This window comes from Anguilla rostrata, chromosome 6, assembly GCF_018555375.3.
Source record: "Anguilla rostrata isolate EN2019 chromosome 6, ASM1855537v3, whole genome shotgun sequence".
In the NCBI taxonomy this organism is placed as follows: Eukaryota; Metazoa; Chordata; class Actinopteri; order Anguilliformes; family Anguillidae; genus Anguilla; species Anguilla rostrata.
Window position 1 is genome coordinate 53,635,638 of NC_057938.1, and position 15,271 is coordinate 53,650,908.

At 43.3% G+C, this 15,271-nt stretch overlaps 1 protein-coding gene across 2 annotated transcripts; it reads left to right on the plus strand.

Moving 5' to 3' along the window:
- The first annotated feature begins 645 nt into the window (after positions 1-645).
- tbx18 (T-box transcription factor 18) lies at positions 646-13,236 on the plus strand. 2 transcript variants are annotated; one of them, XM_064340542.1, is made up of 9 exons: positions 646-1,169; positions 2,299-2,479; positions 3,140-3,241; positions 3,580-3,751; positions 4,382-4,549; positions 6,128-6,192; positions 8,326-8,420; positions 10,002-10,769; positions 10,878-13,236. In XM_064340542.1, the coding sequence occupies exons 1-8, from the start codon at positions 941-943 to the stop codon at positions 10,745-10,747; spliced, it is 1,758 nt and encodes a 585-aa protein (XP_064196612.1). In that variant the 5' UTR covers positions 646-940; the 3' UTR covers positions 10,748-10,769; positions 10,878-13,236. The 2 variants fall into 2 exon arrangements, with proteins under 2 accessions (XP_064196612.1, XP_064196611.1); XM_064340541.1 differs by having other exon boundaries at positions 10,002-13,236.
- Positions 13,237-15,271: the final 2,035 nt, after the last annotated feature.

Here is a 15,271-nt window from a genome sequence, read left to right on the forward strand (position 1 = left end):
GACGTATTTGATAGGCCTACTGGAAATGGCCATCGGCTCGTTTACACATTTTAAATGGCAAAGGAAATCTTTAAAAAGTATCCAGAAACGTAATATATTGCATGTCATCCAAATTCAATCATTTGTTCAATTAAATAATAAGCGGTTTATCTCCAATCTTAATATTAAATGTCAAAATCAAACATTTGCTAACGTGTCACTTTATTTTAATAATAATTTCACATTGTGAAAATAGATCATTATTCATTAAATGGCATTCCTTTATATTCCAAAACAAGGCAGCTGGAAAATCTTGTCCATGTACTTAGTGCAATAGGTCATAGAAAGCGTTTATTGATTTCCCATGTTGCTGATTAATGAAATCCATTTTCATTTTTTTGTGGTATGTATGTATTTGTAATTACATGTTGATACATTTCAACATACAGTTTGCCAGTGGTGTAGACTATCAGAGGGGTAATGGGTAAATATGCAAAGCATCTGAAACCACGGTGTGAAAATGATCGCAATGTTTTAGAATGACTGGAGCTCAGCACTGTGGCGATGATTCATTCGCCATGCCCCCTTTACCATATAAGGCAGCGCGGTCACCGCGAGGAGGAGAAGCCGAGCTTTCCCATTGGCTGGAGTGTGCGGTGATTGACATGTCTCTGCCCTCCCTCTCTGTTCCTGGTTATTGACACTTTAACAAATCCCATCCACTGCCTCTCCGTCTGCAAGTGCCGACAGATCCAGGCAACAATTTAAAATAGTTGGACTCTTCTTTTTTGGCCATTTATAGCGCCTGCAATCCAATGTCAGTTTTCAGCCGCCAGTAGCGCGCAAAGTGAGGTCTCTACTCGAAAGTTCTGAAGACCGAACAAGTTCCGCGGATGCACTTTTAAGTGAACTTTTTTCTTCCTTTCGACGCGACGATTCCTTGCGCTTTCTGGATCGTGGAATGGCAGAGAAAAGGCGATCGCCGTGCACGATGAGTTTGAAAGCTCACGCGTTCTCGGTGGAAGCGCTCATTGGAGCGGAAAAGAAAAGAAAGTTGGAAGAGGATGGCGAAAACTGCCTCGAGGAAGTGACTGAATTATCGAATCAAAGTGAGAGTCCGCGACACAAAGCGGACAGGACGTGTACCGCCGACCGAAGTTGCGACATAGACTGTGCAAGTGATGGGTCCCGTAAGTAGGCTACAGCTCAGCGTGATTTAGGGAATGTTTAAAGTTTATTTCATACGCCTTTATATCACTATAAGTCCGTATTGACGATTAATCTTATTCAACTACAACTACTGCTACTACTACCACTACCACTAGCTAGTACTCAATAATAATAATAATAATAATAATAATAATAATACAGGATTATTAGTAATTATAGCAATAAGTCTAGTTCATTTGCATTTTATATGAGTGAGGTCGGTTGTCATTTTTGTGTCAGTTTTGGTACGCAGTATAAATTACAGCAGTCCAAATTAAATGTTGTAGAAAAACTTCATTTCAGGATATTATATCGGCACTTGAGCTACGTAGGCTACTATTACCTTCACTTCAACTGGCAATAGTCCCACAGTTTAAATGAAATGATATCTAAATATGGTACATTACATCGTGCCTGTAAGTCGATACATTTGGTTACTTGACCAATAAATTTGACAGCTGATTCCATGACGAATAAAATCGCTGAACAAGTTACTTGGTGTTGCTATCATTACGGTAAGACGCATAAGAACTTAGTGTGCTACAATACAGATTATTTCTACTTTCAACTCGACACCTGTGAATGGAAAAACACTGTCCACTAAGGCTTTAAATTTTGCCAAGATAAAAAACAATACGTCGATATATGTCTCTTTCTTGATTCACAATGACAAAAGGGTTCACTGGAAACCCTGGAGGACGGTACTAACTAATACCGCTGTGCTTATTTTTCAACGTGTAATCTGTCACGGAGTTATTTGAGTCTATTTGCCCTTCGACCTCCGCTCCATGGCTTCGCAGAAATGCCGAATGATAAATTATCCTACAAATTATGGGGCTATCGGACGTGACGCGAACAGTCAGACTTTTAAAAAGTGTATTTGTAGCCCGTAGTTCTTATAATGTACAGCTTAAACATGCCAAAATGTTCTTTCCTCGTTTCAAAAAATAAAAATAATCACTGTTGAGGTAACCTAACGTACACAATGCAGGGCTTTCGAGGAGCGCATATGGACATCCTTGTCCATTACTAAATAACTGGCCTAATAATAATAGTAATGATAATAATAATAATTAATAATAAAGCCACTGTACTCCCTGCTCTCTGCAGCAGATTGCGAGGACGTGTTGTCCGACAGCCCGCGGCCCTCTTCGCAGTGCTCCGCTCCTGTCATCGCGGCCCAGGCCGGGTCGGGGCCTGCGGAAGAGATGCGCGTGGACCTCCAGGGCTCGGACTTGTGGAAACGATTCCACGAGATCGGAACGGAGATGATCATCACAAAAGCTGGAAGGTAAGACTAAATTCGCTCATCACCTACTATATGTATATTTATTTTTCGTCGATTGGTTTTAGCACTTCTACATTTTAGTTCTGCTTAATTGTAATAGCTATTCCTTTCATTTCTCTAGAACAGCATTATGCAGGATGTAGACAGTCTATGTAGACAGTACATATATTAATTGCTCTGTTAAATCGAAGTAAATGTTTCACTGAAACAATGTGGTCGATAGATGTCATTTATACGTTTTAATATATGGTTTTGATGCATTCTATTTATTTTTGGCAATGGTGGTCTACTTTTTCAGTTGCCATTCTTAACCCAATTTGTCTATTTCGTACTTCTTACTAAAACCTTAAAGTAAACTATGATATTAAGGCACTATTTCCTATCTGGTCTCACTTTACAATACACTTGATAATAACAAACAGAACTCCTCGGGTTGCGGTGTGGCTACAAATTTATCAGTACCGCACTTTTCGCATAACAGGCCCAAGCAACCCTGCCAAATCGTTATGTCGTATTTGTACTCTAGACATTAATACGTGGTATTTATATTCCAAGTTTTTCAAAATAGGCCCGCACGAAAGCACTGTATCGTGGCACTGTCTTTTGGGGGAATACCAAAAACAGACGTTCAAAATCTAGGCTTCGCTTATTTTTCTGTGGCAGGCGGATGTTTCCAGCTATGCGCGTGAAGATCTCTGGTTTGGATCCGCATCAGCAGTATTACATCGCAATGGACATCATCCCAGTGGACAACAAGCGTTACAGGTAAATCAAGAATGAGCACACATTCGAATACGATGATTTTATTTTCCATTGCATAATCCTGTTTTTAGGATTTAGTAATTTAGTAGTTATTCGGGTAGATGCTTTTTGGCGGTTATAAAGGTCAGCAAAATAGGCTAAAACAATTATCTGTAATTTAGTTGCATTGCATATTTTATCTTTAGGCATGTTTGACGCTCAGTGTGTGACCTGAGATTGTTACGTAGCCTAATTTATGCTACCTGTAGGGATAACCTAAATTAAGTAGTTTATGCGCAAGTGCGTAATTTGTGCAGAAACGCACACGTTACATTATTTACCGTCTTTATTTTCCGGCGAAGGTACGTGTATCACAGTTCAAAGTGGATGGTAGCCGGAAACGCGGACTCGCCCGTGCCTCCGAGAGTGTATATCCACCCGGACTCCCCGGCCTCCGGAGAGACGTGGATGCGACAAGTCATCAGCTTCGACAAATTGAAACTCACCAACAACGAACTGGACGACCAAGGACATGTACGTGTACCATTAACACCACGTTATTATTAATATTAGTTCATAAAAGAGAATTATACTGAATATATTTGTCATACTTAATGTCAAAGTATATCTAGAAATCAGTCTGCATAACAGCTTCTGTCAAATGATGTCAGTATTATGTATATATTTTATTTGAGTATATTTAGCCTCATAATTGATTGCACCAAATTCCGTTTCGTAATAAGTAATAGTAACTGTGCTGTTTATTGTTTAACAGCAGGTAATATGGGCTATTTGCTATACGACTTTCTCACTTTTTGCATTGCCCACAAAGCCCTGAACAGCTTAAATTTTGTGAAAAGCAGGATACTGAGAAAATTAGGGGACAAAAAACTGTTATCCCCTGACCCAGAGTGAAAGGAAGCCCAGAGACATATGTGGAAAAGAAAACAATCGTCATCTGAAAAAGTCCGTTCGCAGAACTACATATTTTTAAAAGCACGTAAAATGGCTTTCGAAATAGAAAACATAAAACACACTCAGGCAGACTGGTTTGTACTGGTATTTGGACTGTAAAAGGTACACCATATGTGGTTTATGGAGGTAACAACAACAATCGCCGTTTGTGCAAGCCCTATTGAAAACACTTTGCAATTCTCGTTCCAGATAATCCTGCATTCAATGCACAAGTATCAGCCAAGGGTGCATATTATCCGCAAGGAGTGTGGAGAGGATCTCTCTCCGGCGAAGGCTGTCCCGGTCGGAGACGGAGTGAAGGCTTTCTCCTTTCCGGAAACCGTTTTTACTACAGTAACAGCATACCAGAATCAACAGGTAACTTTCTAATAACCGCTAGTAAATGCACGTTCACGCGCTTAACAGGACTCCCCCAGCAAAACAACCGGACCGCAAACGACTGTGTGGGAACACCGTAGGCCTCAAGTTTACAGCGTTTTATATGGTGACAAGTCTTTTTTCCTTTTCTTTTTTTTTTTTTTTTTTACAAAAAGGGAGACGTTTGGGCTCTTGTGTAATATTACAACAAGCTTCAAGGAGGAACGGGTTGCGTGTGTTATTTGTTAAATTAAGGCGGCGTATAAACCGAACTGAGAACGACAATTCAGATGATGATTAGCAGTAGGCCCTGTATGGATTTCCTTGGGCGCAACGGTGTTGTCTTCCGACTTCGACCACTTCTACACAATATTTTCCAGATTTCCAAGGGTTAGGCTGCCTACCTTTCAGACACTTGAGTCAAATATGATGTAAATGCAGCGAATCGCCCGTGTACAGATGGCTGTTATCGGACCAGACTTGGGGTGCGTCGACCGTCTCCGTAATTTTGACCTCACGCAGGTGGAACGAGACAAGTGTTGATCTTTAGCGAAATCTCTAATTCTTCCTATCGCAAGGCTATTATCGCAAGTCTTTTTCGTTACTGCGCAAAGCATGTGCTGCTGCGCCTTGGAGACGTCTACGCAACACGTCGTTTGCGTACATTTGTTTATCCTACAGTGCAAAAACGTAGTAAATCATCACGGAAAAGATTCACGCTGTTCAACTGCCTCTCGTACTAAATTGAGTTGTCGCTACTTTAAAGATCATCGTCCGAACCCAAATAAGAAGAGTTAAAATGAGTTTAACTTAGAAGTTCAATACCCCGGAACAATTTGAACAGATTAAATTGCCCTGCTCGAACGGTTCAAGGCATTTGGCGTCCTCAAACCATCTGAGGAAACGGAACTTTTGGGTTTTATGGTGCAACCTCAATTTTCTTTGGAATTAACTGTGGATAATGCCACTAAACATCTGGCGTCTTTCCCCTTCATGTTTTCCCTGCAACTTTATTTATCCAGTCGGATAAGGAACGGAAGGAACATTTAAAGTTCAGGATATCTAATCTCCCCAAAAAAATGCATTTATTATCTGGTAATATTTTGGTTAAAGTTGAAATAAGCACAGTTACAAACTGTGTATAAACCAGAGAAATATAACCTTGCACCATTTCATCTTTTACATAAAACAAAATTCTTGTTTATGAATTAATAGCAAAATTTTCCTTTGCTAGAGTCTATATGCTTTGTTCCAAGTTTTTAAAAAATGTTTCTATTTCAAAAAAAAACTTTTACATTTTACATTGTTTTTCAGGTTAAATAGTCCTGAATTATGGAATGTGTTACTTTGCAATTCATATGAAATGCAATATGTGAATGTAGTTTATTTATTCATGTTTAATTACTTTAGTCATTTTTGATTATTTGTATGCATCACATTAAATTATTATTTATATGCTATTGTACTTGAACAGTCATGATGTAGATGAGGGAGTCAAAATTGCGTATACCAAAATTCCACATTACAAAATCCCACATTCCAAGATTCCATGTTATAAGAATTTTTTCCCCCTTGCAGATCACAAGGTTGAAAATAGACAGAAATCCGTTTGCGAAAGGATTTCGGGACTCTGGACGAAATAGGTAAGCTTAAGGACAACCCTTTTAATTTTGAAGTCTGGTAAAATAATTTAAAGAATGTCTTCATCTTTATTAGCCTGGTACAGGAGCACCGTACTTCATGGTGTGCAAAATATGTTTTACTATTTCAGTAAGTCTGATTGTTTTGCTGAAATGTTTATGTATCTATGGACAGGATGTTTCATTAGCCATGGCCGTTATTACATTACATTACAGGCATTTAGCAGACGCTCTTATCCAGAGCGACTTACACAACCTTTTTTACGTAGCATTTTACATTGTATCCATTTATACAGCTGGATACATACTGAAGCAATTTCGGTTAAGTACCTTGCTCAAGCGTACAAGGGCAGTGTCCTACCCGGGAATCGAACCTGTGACCTTTTTGTTACAAGTACAGTTCCTTACCCACTGTGCTACACTCCGTTATCACATTACAGATCTGCTGTTTTCATGTCTGGCTCATTGTAAGTACAATTAATGCACACGCGGTTTATAGTTCAGACAGAATATTGGAAAGAAGTGTATTCACACATGAGGTTTTCTGCCGCTGACAAACTGGCTGTTTTCAACGTCTCATTCTTTAGTCCATAAACAGAAAACCAGATGGAGTATTTCCAAACTGAAGGATGTTACATATTTTTAAGTAGAATAACCAATTTATTTCACATTTATTTCTGAATAATAATTGACCAAAAGAGACTGCACACTGATTTATACCAGTCATTTTTTTTATTCTTCCTTATTTTATTATGGTTGCCACCAGACACATTCACTCTTTTTTTCTCAAAGATGTAAACGACATATTTAACAAAACTACTAGGGTGGAGCGCTATTATTCCTAAGTATATAATTATTCACAAATACAATATTAGTTCTGCAGTGAAATCTCAGCTGGAACGTTGCTCTGTTAATGTGTTTGTAATATGAAAAGGCTTATTGTCCTTTTTAGGGATGAAGGGAATAGTTCCTGCAGAGGCCTGTACGAGGTCATATTGCCACTCATGTACACAAACATATTCCAGAAAGCAAAGATAAAACAAATATGAAAAAGATAAATAAAACCAGCATCGTTATAAAATCATTACTGTCCTAAAACTGTTGCTCCCCGAGGTAATTTGACCAAAATCATTAAGGGCTGGCTTTTGCATAATCCTCCCTAGGGGGTGGGGTTTTCGGGAGAATTTATGTGGTGTAGAATAGGGTTTCATACCCGCAGAAAGTCCCCATCACGTTTGACCCCTATAAAAAATTTAACCCAGGAAGGTACAAAAAAAAAAAAATCCCCCTTTAAATATTACAGGAAAAGTTAAGCAGTTTGCTAAATAAACTGCGCCACTTGATAGCACAAACCAGGCCGGTGATAAAAACGGAAAAGGAAAACATTCGAGGCATCTTGTATAAATTATCACCTCAGCTGCACCCCTCCAGGAGGCAACTTTTATCTCCATGGTAACTGGAAGTTAAAAAAAAAAAAAAAAAAAAAAAAAAAAACTTCTATTATTGCTGAAAAAACTTTTTTTTCCCCCCCCGGCTCAGGTCCACCTAATAAATATTTTACTATGGCTTCCTGCAAAATGGCTGTGATCCCTCAGTAAAACCAGTGTGAAAGCAATTATATCAGAGCAGAACGTTGGCAGTCCCCAAAATTTAACGTTTTTCATTTCCCCGGACCCTTGCTGCCAGTCTGGGTGCAGCTGTCACATTTGATCCTGATTTTGGCCGGGTGTGGGTGCTGGTCATTTGGTCGCTGGACATCTACCAAAACCGAGAAGCTTGGGAATGCCCTCTTAGTCGTAACCAATGGGATGCCAGTTCATTTCATATTCCTGGTCCCCAAAACAAGACTTTTCATAAATAACTGAATTACTAACACCCCCCCCCCCCACCACACACACACACACACACACACAAACCCCCTCTGACACCTTATAGTGTAGTACAAGAAAAAATAATATAACTGAGCTTATGTAACATTGTTCATTGTTCATATCTTTGGCATGACATCATGAAATGCCCAAAGGCCCCCCCTTAACGGCTGCAATGACCTTCACAAATACTATACATTTACACTTTTTTCTGGTTAGACTGGTTAGCACCAAAAAAAATTCCAACGGGTTTGTTCTTTTCCTTTAGGATGGGGCTGGAAGCTCTGGTGGAGTCCTACGCATTCTGGAGACCGTCTCTAAGAACTCTGACATTTGAAGACATCCCTGGAATGGCAAAGCAAGGTATGTCCGTCCCCCGCAAACAGAATGACTATTTTAACGTCAGTGTGCGTGCACACTCAAGACATGCACGTTGTGGCTGAGATAACCTGGCTCGTGGAAATTTGCATGCCAACATATGTTCAGAAATTTTATTTTCATTCATTCGGTGTTAAGAATACGTGGTAATGAGGCTTGTTTTTCCAGCACAGAAAGAGAAATGTGCAGAAATGCCTAATATTTCTTTAATTTTCATCACATTTTCGATGGGGCGATCATTTTTTTAAAAAGCGATCCGTTATTAAAATCAGTGAACAGTTTGAACGGATTCCGGAATGTTCGTTTGAACAGATTCCGTGTTGCTCGGTGTAACCGGAGGTTCAAAGTGCGTCACTTCCACCCTGACGCAGAAGACGTCTCGGACTGCGACTTACGTAACTGCGTAGCGTGCTACGGTGTCAACTTTCCTTCTAAAGGATAATTCACGCCAAATGGCCTCTTCCTGGCCTGTCATTCTTGCCTTGTTTCTGGAAAAAAAATTCTGCACGTGTTGAGCACTCAGTAATGTGGTAATGCACATTTGCTTACTTCTTCAAAGAGCTGGGCTGTTGCTGACATGATATGGAATTGTACCTACCATAGTGTACATAATAAACAGGTTATGAATAGTTCAAGAAATGTTTATTTTTTATTTTATATTCATATGTGTGCCAGTGTGTAGTGGTTAGCTGGGATGGGTCAGGGACCTGAAGACTGTGTGTTTGTGAACGCAGCACAGCTCCCAGTGTTATCTGAGATGGTTGTCTAAGTGTTTAAGGATGCGTATTTGTGAACTTGTGTGTTGAGCGTTAACTAGAATGATTTTGACAGGTGTGCATATTTGTTTGGCTGTGTAATAGAGTTGACTGAGACGGTTTGGGGGTGGGGGTGGCGGGGGGCGGTGGAGGAGGTTAACAACGCATATTTTGTGCTTGTTTGCTGAGAATTGTATTTGTGCACTTGTGCATTGTAGAGCTGAGGGGTTGAAGGTGCATATTTGTGTATTGTGTAGCTGTGTGCACCTGTGTGTAGAATGTTGACCTGTTTGGATGGGCGTGTGTATATGTGTGCCTGTCTGCAATCTGAGAACATTTGAGGTGTTAAAGATGCAGATTTTGTGTATAGAGTACAGTTGAGCTAGCTGTGTGCACTTGTGTTGAATGGTGTATTTGCATACCTGTTTGCAATCTAAGAACGTTTGAGGGGTTGAAGATGCATATTTGTGTATAGTGTACAGTAGTGTTAGCTGTAAATGTGCACCCAGATGGTTTGGATGGGTTTGTGTATTTGTGTACCTGTGTGAATGAGTTGAGGGGTTAACGATGCATGTTTGTGTATAGTGTACAGTAGAGTTAGCTGTAAATGTGCACCTGTGTAGAGTGTTGACCCAGATGGTTTGGATGGGTTTGTGTATTTGTGTACCTGTGTGTTGGGTATTTGTGTACCTGTGTACAAACTGAATGTTTGAGGGTTTAAAGACGCATGTTTGTGAATAGTGTACTGTAGAGTTTAGCTGTAACTGTGCACCTGCGTGTTTGGGGGTTAAAGTCGTGTCCTCCCGCCCAGGCGCCCCGGGGTCTCACGGCCTCCTGCAGTCGGGTCCGGGCGGCATGACGTCGGCGCACTCCCTGCTCTCCTCCTCGCCCTGCGCCTCCCCGGCCTTCCACCTGGGCCCCGCCGGGGGCCAGCTCTGCGGCCTGGGCCCCGCCGACTACTCGGCCTGCGGCCGGCCCGGCCTGGCCCTCAACCGCTACGGCAGCGCCCTGGCCGAGACCTACAGCCGCCTGGCCGGCCCCGGCGACGGCAGCGGCTTCCCCGCCCCGCGGACTGCCGTCTCCTATGGCGGGAGCGTCGCCACGGCGACGGGGGGCGGCGGCGGCGGCGGGGGCGACGGCGGCAGCGAGGCCTTCGGCTGCCCCCAGGCCGGCCTCCAGCTCCAGATCCCCGGCATGCCGGCCCCCCAGCTGCAGTACGTCCTGCCCGGCTCCCCCGGCAACGCCTTCGCGGTCAACCAGGGCCACCAGGGAACGTACAACGGCTTCCGGCTGCACAACCCCTACGGCCTGTACGGATACAACTTCTCCACGTCCCCCCGGCTGGCCGCCAGCCCAGAGAAGATCGTCTCCTCGCAGGGCGCTTTCCTGGGCTCCTCCCCCAGCGGCACCATGACGGACAGGCAGATGCTCTCCCCCGTGGACGGTCTGCACATGCTCAGTGGCGGCGGACAGCAGAACCTCTTCGACTCGAGGACTTTGGGCCTGGGCAGCCTGGCCGCCACGACGACCTCGCAAGTCTCCGCCCACATGGTGTGAGTCTCCGCCCCACGTGGCGATAGTCTCCGCCCACATGGTGTGAGTCTCCGCCCCACGTGACGATAGTCTCCGCCCACATTGTGTGAGTCTCCGCCCCACGTGACGATAGTCTCCGCCCACTTTGTGTGAGTCTCCGCCCACATTGTGTGAGTCTCCGCCCACTTTCACACGTGCTGTGAATCTCCTGGCGGTTTCCGCCGTGGTCGTGCTGGTACGTTTTGCCGCCTCATGGTTATTGTAGTTTTTTTTTTTTTTTTTTTTTTTTAAAGGACTGCACCAGTACTTCAAGCATTGACTTATTGAGGTTGGCAGAAAAAAATATTCAAGACTGGAAAAGGGCTGCTTCATATGTTTGGGAATGGACTGATTTCAAGTGCGGACAGTGTGCCAAGCGGTATGTGAGAAAGGGAGGGAGGGGGGTAGAGAGGGCAAGAAATAAAGACAGCTAAACAGATAGAGGGAGAGAGAAACAGAGGAAAAGATAGAGTAACGGGGAGAGGGCAAGAAATAAAGAAAGATAGACAGAGAGATAGAGAGAAACTGAGAGGGGGAAAGAGAGAGAGATGAACAGAGAGGGAGGGAGAGAGAGGGTAAGAGAAAGAGAGAGAAGGAGAGAGTTCGGCAGAGTCAGTGGAACAGTGGAAAGGCATGCTATGTCAGTTATTCCTCGTGTCAATGTGAACTGGTCAACAAATGAGAAACCGTTTAGTAATCCATTCACAAATGTAATATTAATTAACTAGCTACTTTTTCTTTTTTTTTAAATACATTTTTTTAAGAAGGGATGCTGAGAGGAAATGATACCTCAGCTTTAAAGTTAAGTTTAAAGGTTAAAGGTCACGCAGTGCTGCATTGGATTTATACGGATCGTTCTGATGAGTTCACACTGCAAATATCCACGCAAATATGTTTATTTATCAGCTGTAGTGAAAGTTATACCCGTTCATTCACTTAGTCCCAAACGAGAGCGAAGTGAGTCCAGAAGTGGCACATCAAGGCTCTTTCCACTCAGTAAGCACTTGATCAATGTCATCTCAAGGTCAATCCGAGGTCAAAGCTGTTGCTTCATTCGGAAGATGAACGAAAACCCCGTTGAGCCGTGGGATAAAATGAACTGTTTTTTACGAGGTAAAATTTCGGTTGTAATGGAAGCTAATTACACTTGCAGAACATCTCCTGGGGACGGTTAATGGCCAACTGGCACGCGGTTTTCCATTTCTAAAGCTGCTGAAATGAAATCGCAGCAGAAGCTGTTCGGATTATTCCAGAAAACCTTTGAAACGCTGGCACCAGTGTGGAGGGTATATATATATATATAAATATATTTTTTAAATGGCACAATGCCATGACTGTACTTACTGTAATATCATTTACCAACACAGTGAGCCACACCCGCGTTAAACATGTGAGGAAACAATTTTAAGGGGCATTTTTGACCCCCCGTTGGCACTTATGTCCTGACACATTAATGCAGATTTTTATTTTAAGTATATAACTGTGTAACGAGCGGTTTTAAATTTTTGGTCTTCAGTAACCGTGCCGATACAGGGAAATGCAGCGGGAGCCTGAATTTGGAGCGTGCGCTCTCTCTTGCAAAACTCTGACAGAACTGGCAAGAGACGCCAGGGGTTGGGCTGGCGTTGCGTCACCACGGCGACGATCGCCCGCGACAACTAGCCTGCGACTTCAGGCAGTCCAGACCGCACCAGAATCACGTAGCCAAGGGCGTCTTTGCTACAAACTGGGATGGGACAAGACACAGTTTGAAAGATGCCATACCATGGCAAGAGATCACATTGGGGTGGGGTGGGGGGGTGGGTTTTGGGTGTGGAAGACACCACTGCACTATAAACCCCTGTGTGAAAACCCCGGCTCTTGGTGCTGGAGGCACATCACATCAGAGTCAGCTGAACTGTTTCGGTGTTATGGTGTCACTGGGCCATCAGCTGTCCAAAGGCAGCCCTGACCTGACACAGACCTCCGCACGCAGAAGAGCAGCAGGTGCGTAAATACCTAAAGAGATTAAAAATACCTTTGGAGCCGCAGAAAAACACACACCCAGCGCATGTCACACTGCGGGAATGCGTTTGACCACCCACCAACTGCCACCTCCACACGAATGTCATAGTCGTCACCCACGCTGTTGCTTGTTTCACACGGGGAAGGAAAAAGACATTTCAAACATTTTTTTTGCGTTTTGTATTTGTGCAACATAAAGCTATCTTGCAATAGGTCTACACATACATAAGTATCACTTTTTTTTAAATGTTTTTTTTTTTTTTTACGTTTTATTTCCAAACCTGATGTCCTTTGAGTTTTTTGTCTTTTTTATTGTTTAAATTATGTACAGTTATGGTACAATGTAGCTTTTTTTTTTTTTTTTTTTAAAGAAAAGAAATTCTTGATGTTGTTCGTTTCAAGAGTAAATAATGAAATTATTGTCACTGCAAAGTTTAACTTGCAATAAAAGTGTAAATAACCCATCCGTCGACGGCACGTCATTGTCTGTGCGGAAAATCGAATACGGGGAAGAAATATGCACCTCGTTGCAAGAGACGTTTCGCACATCTGCAAAACATCAGGGAACTTCAGAACGGCGCACACTGTAATGGCTGTTTCTTGTTCGGGGGAGAGAGGGACACAACGCACTAATACAGATCAGTGTGTGCACTAATGAAATTCATCTTTAAAAGAAGGTGAACTTGAATGCACCGACGAACTGTTCAGACGCCAGCAGTAGATTTTAACAGAAGAGAAGTGACTCAAAGTGCAGTAACCCACCTAAAAAAAAGATAAGATAAAAGGACAAAAGATGCATTTCACGGGAAAAAGAAGTCAGACGGGTTCGGGCTCGATCTTGTCTTTCCACTCTCGCTGACTTTCTTGCGTGGGGATGTAGTCCCAACGGCCGGGCTTAGGCTTGACATCGCTGCACTATGATGCATTTCAGCAGGGAGGAAGTGAGTCACTATTCTCTGACCTTTTACGCCTTTACATCAGGTTCCTGGTGCTACGGGTAGTGATTAAGGTATCAAGTGAAGTTCTGGCAGCATCACCTAACTATTTTCAAAGGAAATCTATTGTTAAAAACTTGTTTATTGTGTGTACCGCCATTAAACCACATTGACTAACAATGTCAACAGAGAACCTTGTAAGCAACATATAAATATTGTATATATATATATATATAACTTTTTCATTTGTACTTTTTTAATTTTTTCTTCCAACAGTATGTCATCACAGTGATCAATAATTATCATTAAAAGATATGTAAAATGTAAGGTAAATTATCATGAAATTTAAAATAGGAATGAATAATGTAATTTATTAAATGGAAGGAGAGCTGGTGTGGAACTGTCAGGCTGGCTGGTAGTGAAGACCTCATCAGCTCAGGCTGAGGGGGGAGACCGGGGGTTTGGGGGGGGGGGGCGGCGGCTCAGTGCTTAAGCTTGGTTAAGACCCCCACCCCCTCTGTCCCAGGACTCATTTTCGGGAGCAGAAAGCCCTCTTGTCATGCTGAAGGTGAGGCCGGTGACAAATGTGAAGCACATGCAGATTCTGATGCCAGTAGTGTGGCATGGGAGGGGGTGGGGAGTGGGGGGTTGGCGGGGTGGGGGGCGTTAGAGGGGGAGGGGATTATTTTTATTTTGGAACACAGGAATGATTGGCTTGCGGTAGTTTGACGGACGTGGGGCCGGGACCCCCAACAGGCTCATGGGAGCGGTGATGGGGGTTTGGGGTGTGTGTGTGTGTGTGTGTGTGTGTGTGTGTGTCCAATTCAATTCAATTTTATTTGTATAGCGCTTTTTACAGAGAACTGTCACAAAGACACTTTACAGAGTAGCAAGGCAAGAGACTTGTGTGGGTTTGTGTGTGTGGCAGGTGGGTGTGTGGTGGTGTGGTGTGTGTGTGTGTGTGTGTGGTGTGTGTGTGTGGTGTGTGGGTGTATGTGTGTGTGTGTGTGTGTGCTGGCTGTGTGTGGTGTGGTGATGTGTGTGTGTGTGTTGTGTGCGTGTGGTGTGTGTGTGTGTGGATTGTGGTGGTGTGTGTGGTGTGTGTGTGTGTGTGTGTGTGTGCGCTTGGTGGGTGATGTGTGTGTGTGTGTGTGTGTGTGTGTGTGGTGTGTGTGGTGGTGTGATGTGTGTGTGTGTGTGTGTGTGTGTAGTGTGTGTGTGTGGTGGTGGTGATTGTGTGTGTGTGTGTGGTGTGTGTGTGTGTGGTGTGTGGTGGTGTGTGTGTGTGTGTGTGTGGTGTCTGTGTGATGTGTGTGTGTGTGTGTGTGGTGTGTGGTGTGTGTGTGTGTGTGCATGTGGGGATGGTGGGATGCGCGTGTTGTGGCGTGTGGTGATGTGTGTGGTGTGTGTGTGTGGTGAGCCTGTGGGTGTGTGTGTGTGTGTGTGTGAGTGTGTGTGTGTGTGTGTGTGAGCCTGTGTGTGTGTGTGTGTGTGTGCGCCTGTGGTGGGATGACGTAGCCGGGGGTGTTATCAGCAGAGCTTGGGATTTGCTTGTGTGGCAGGTGCGGAG

Coding starts and splice junctions, on each gene's coding strand:
- tbx18 (XM_064340541.1), top strand. CDS start 941: ATGGCAGAGAAAAGGCGATCGCCGTGCACGATGAGTTTGAAAGCTCAC. Junction 3,752..4,381: donor AACTGGACGACCAAGGACAT/GTACGTGTACCA, acceptor TTCTCGTTCCAG/ATAATCCTGCATTCAATGCA. Junction 6,193..8,325: donor CGGGACTCTGGACGAAATAG/GTAAGCTTAAGG, acceptor CTTTTCCTTTAG/GATGGGGCTGGAAGCTCTGG.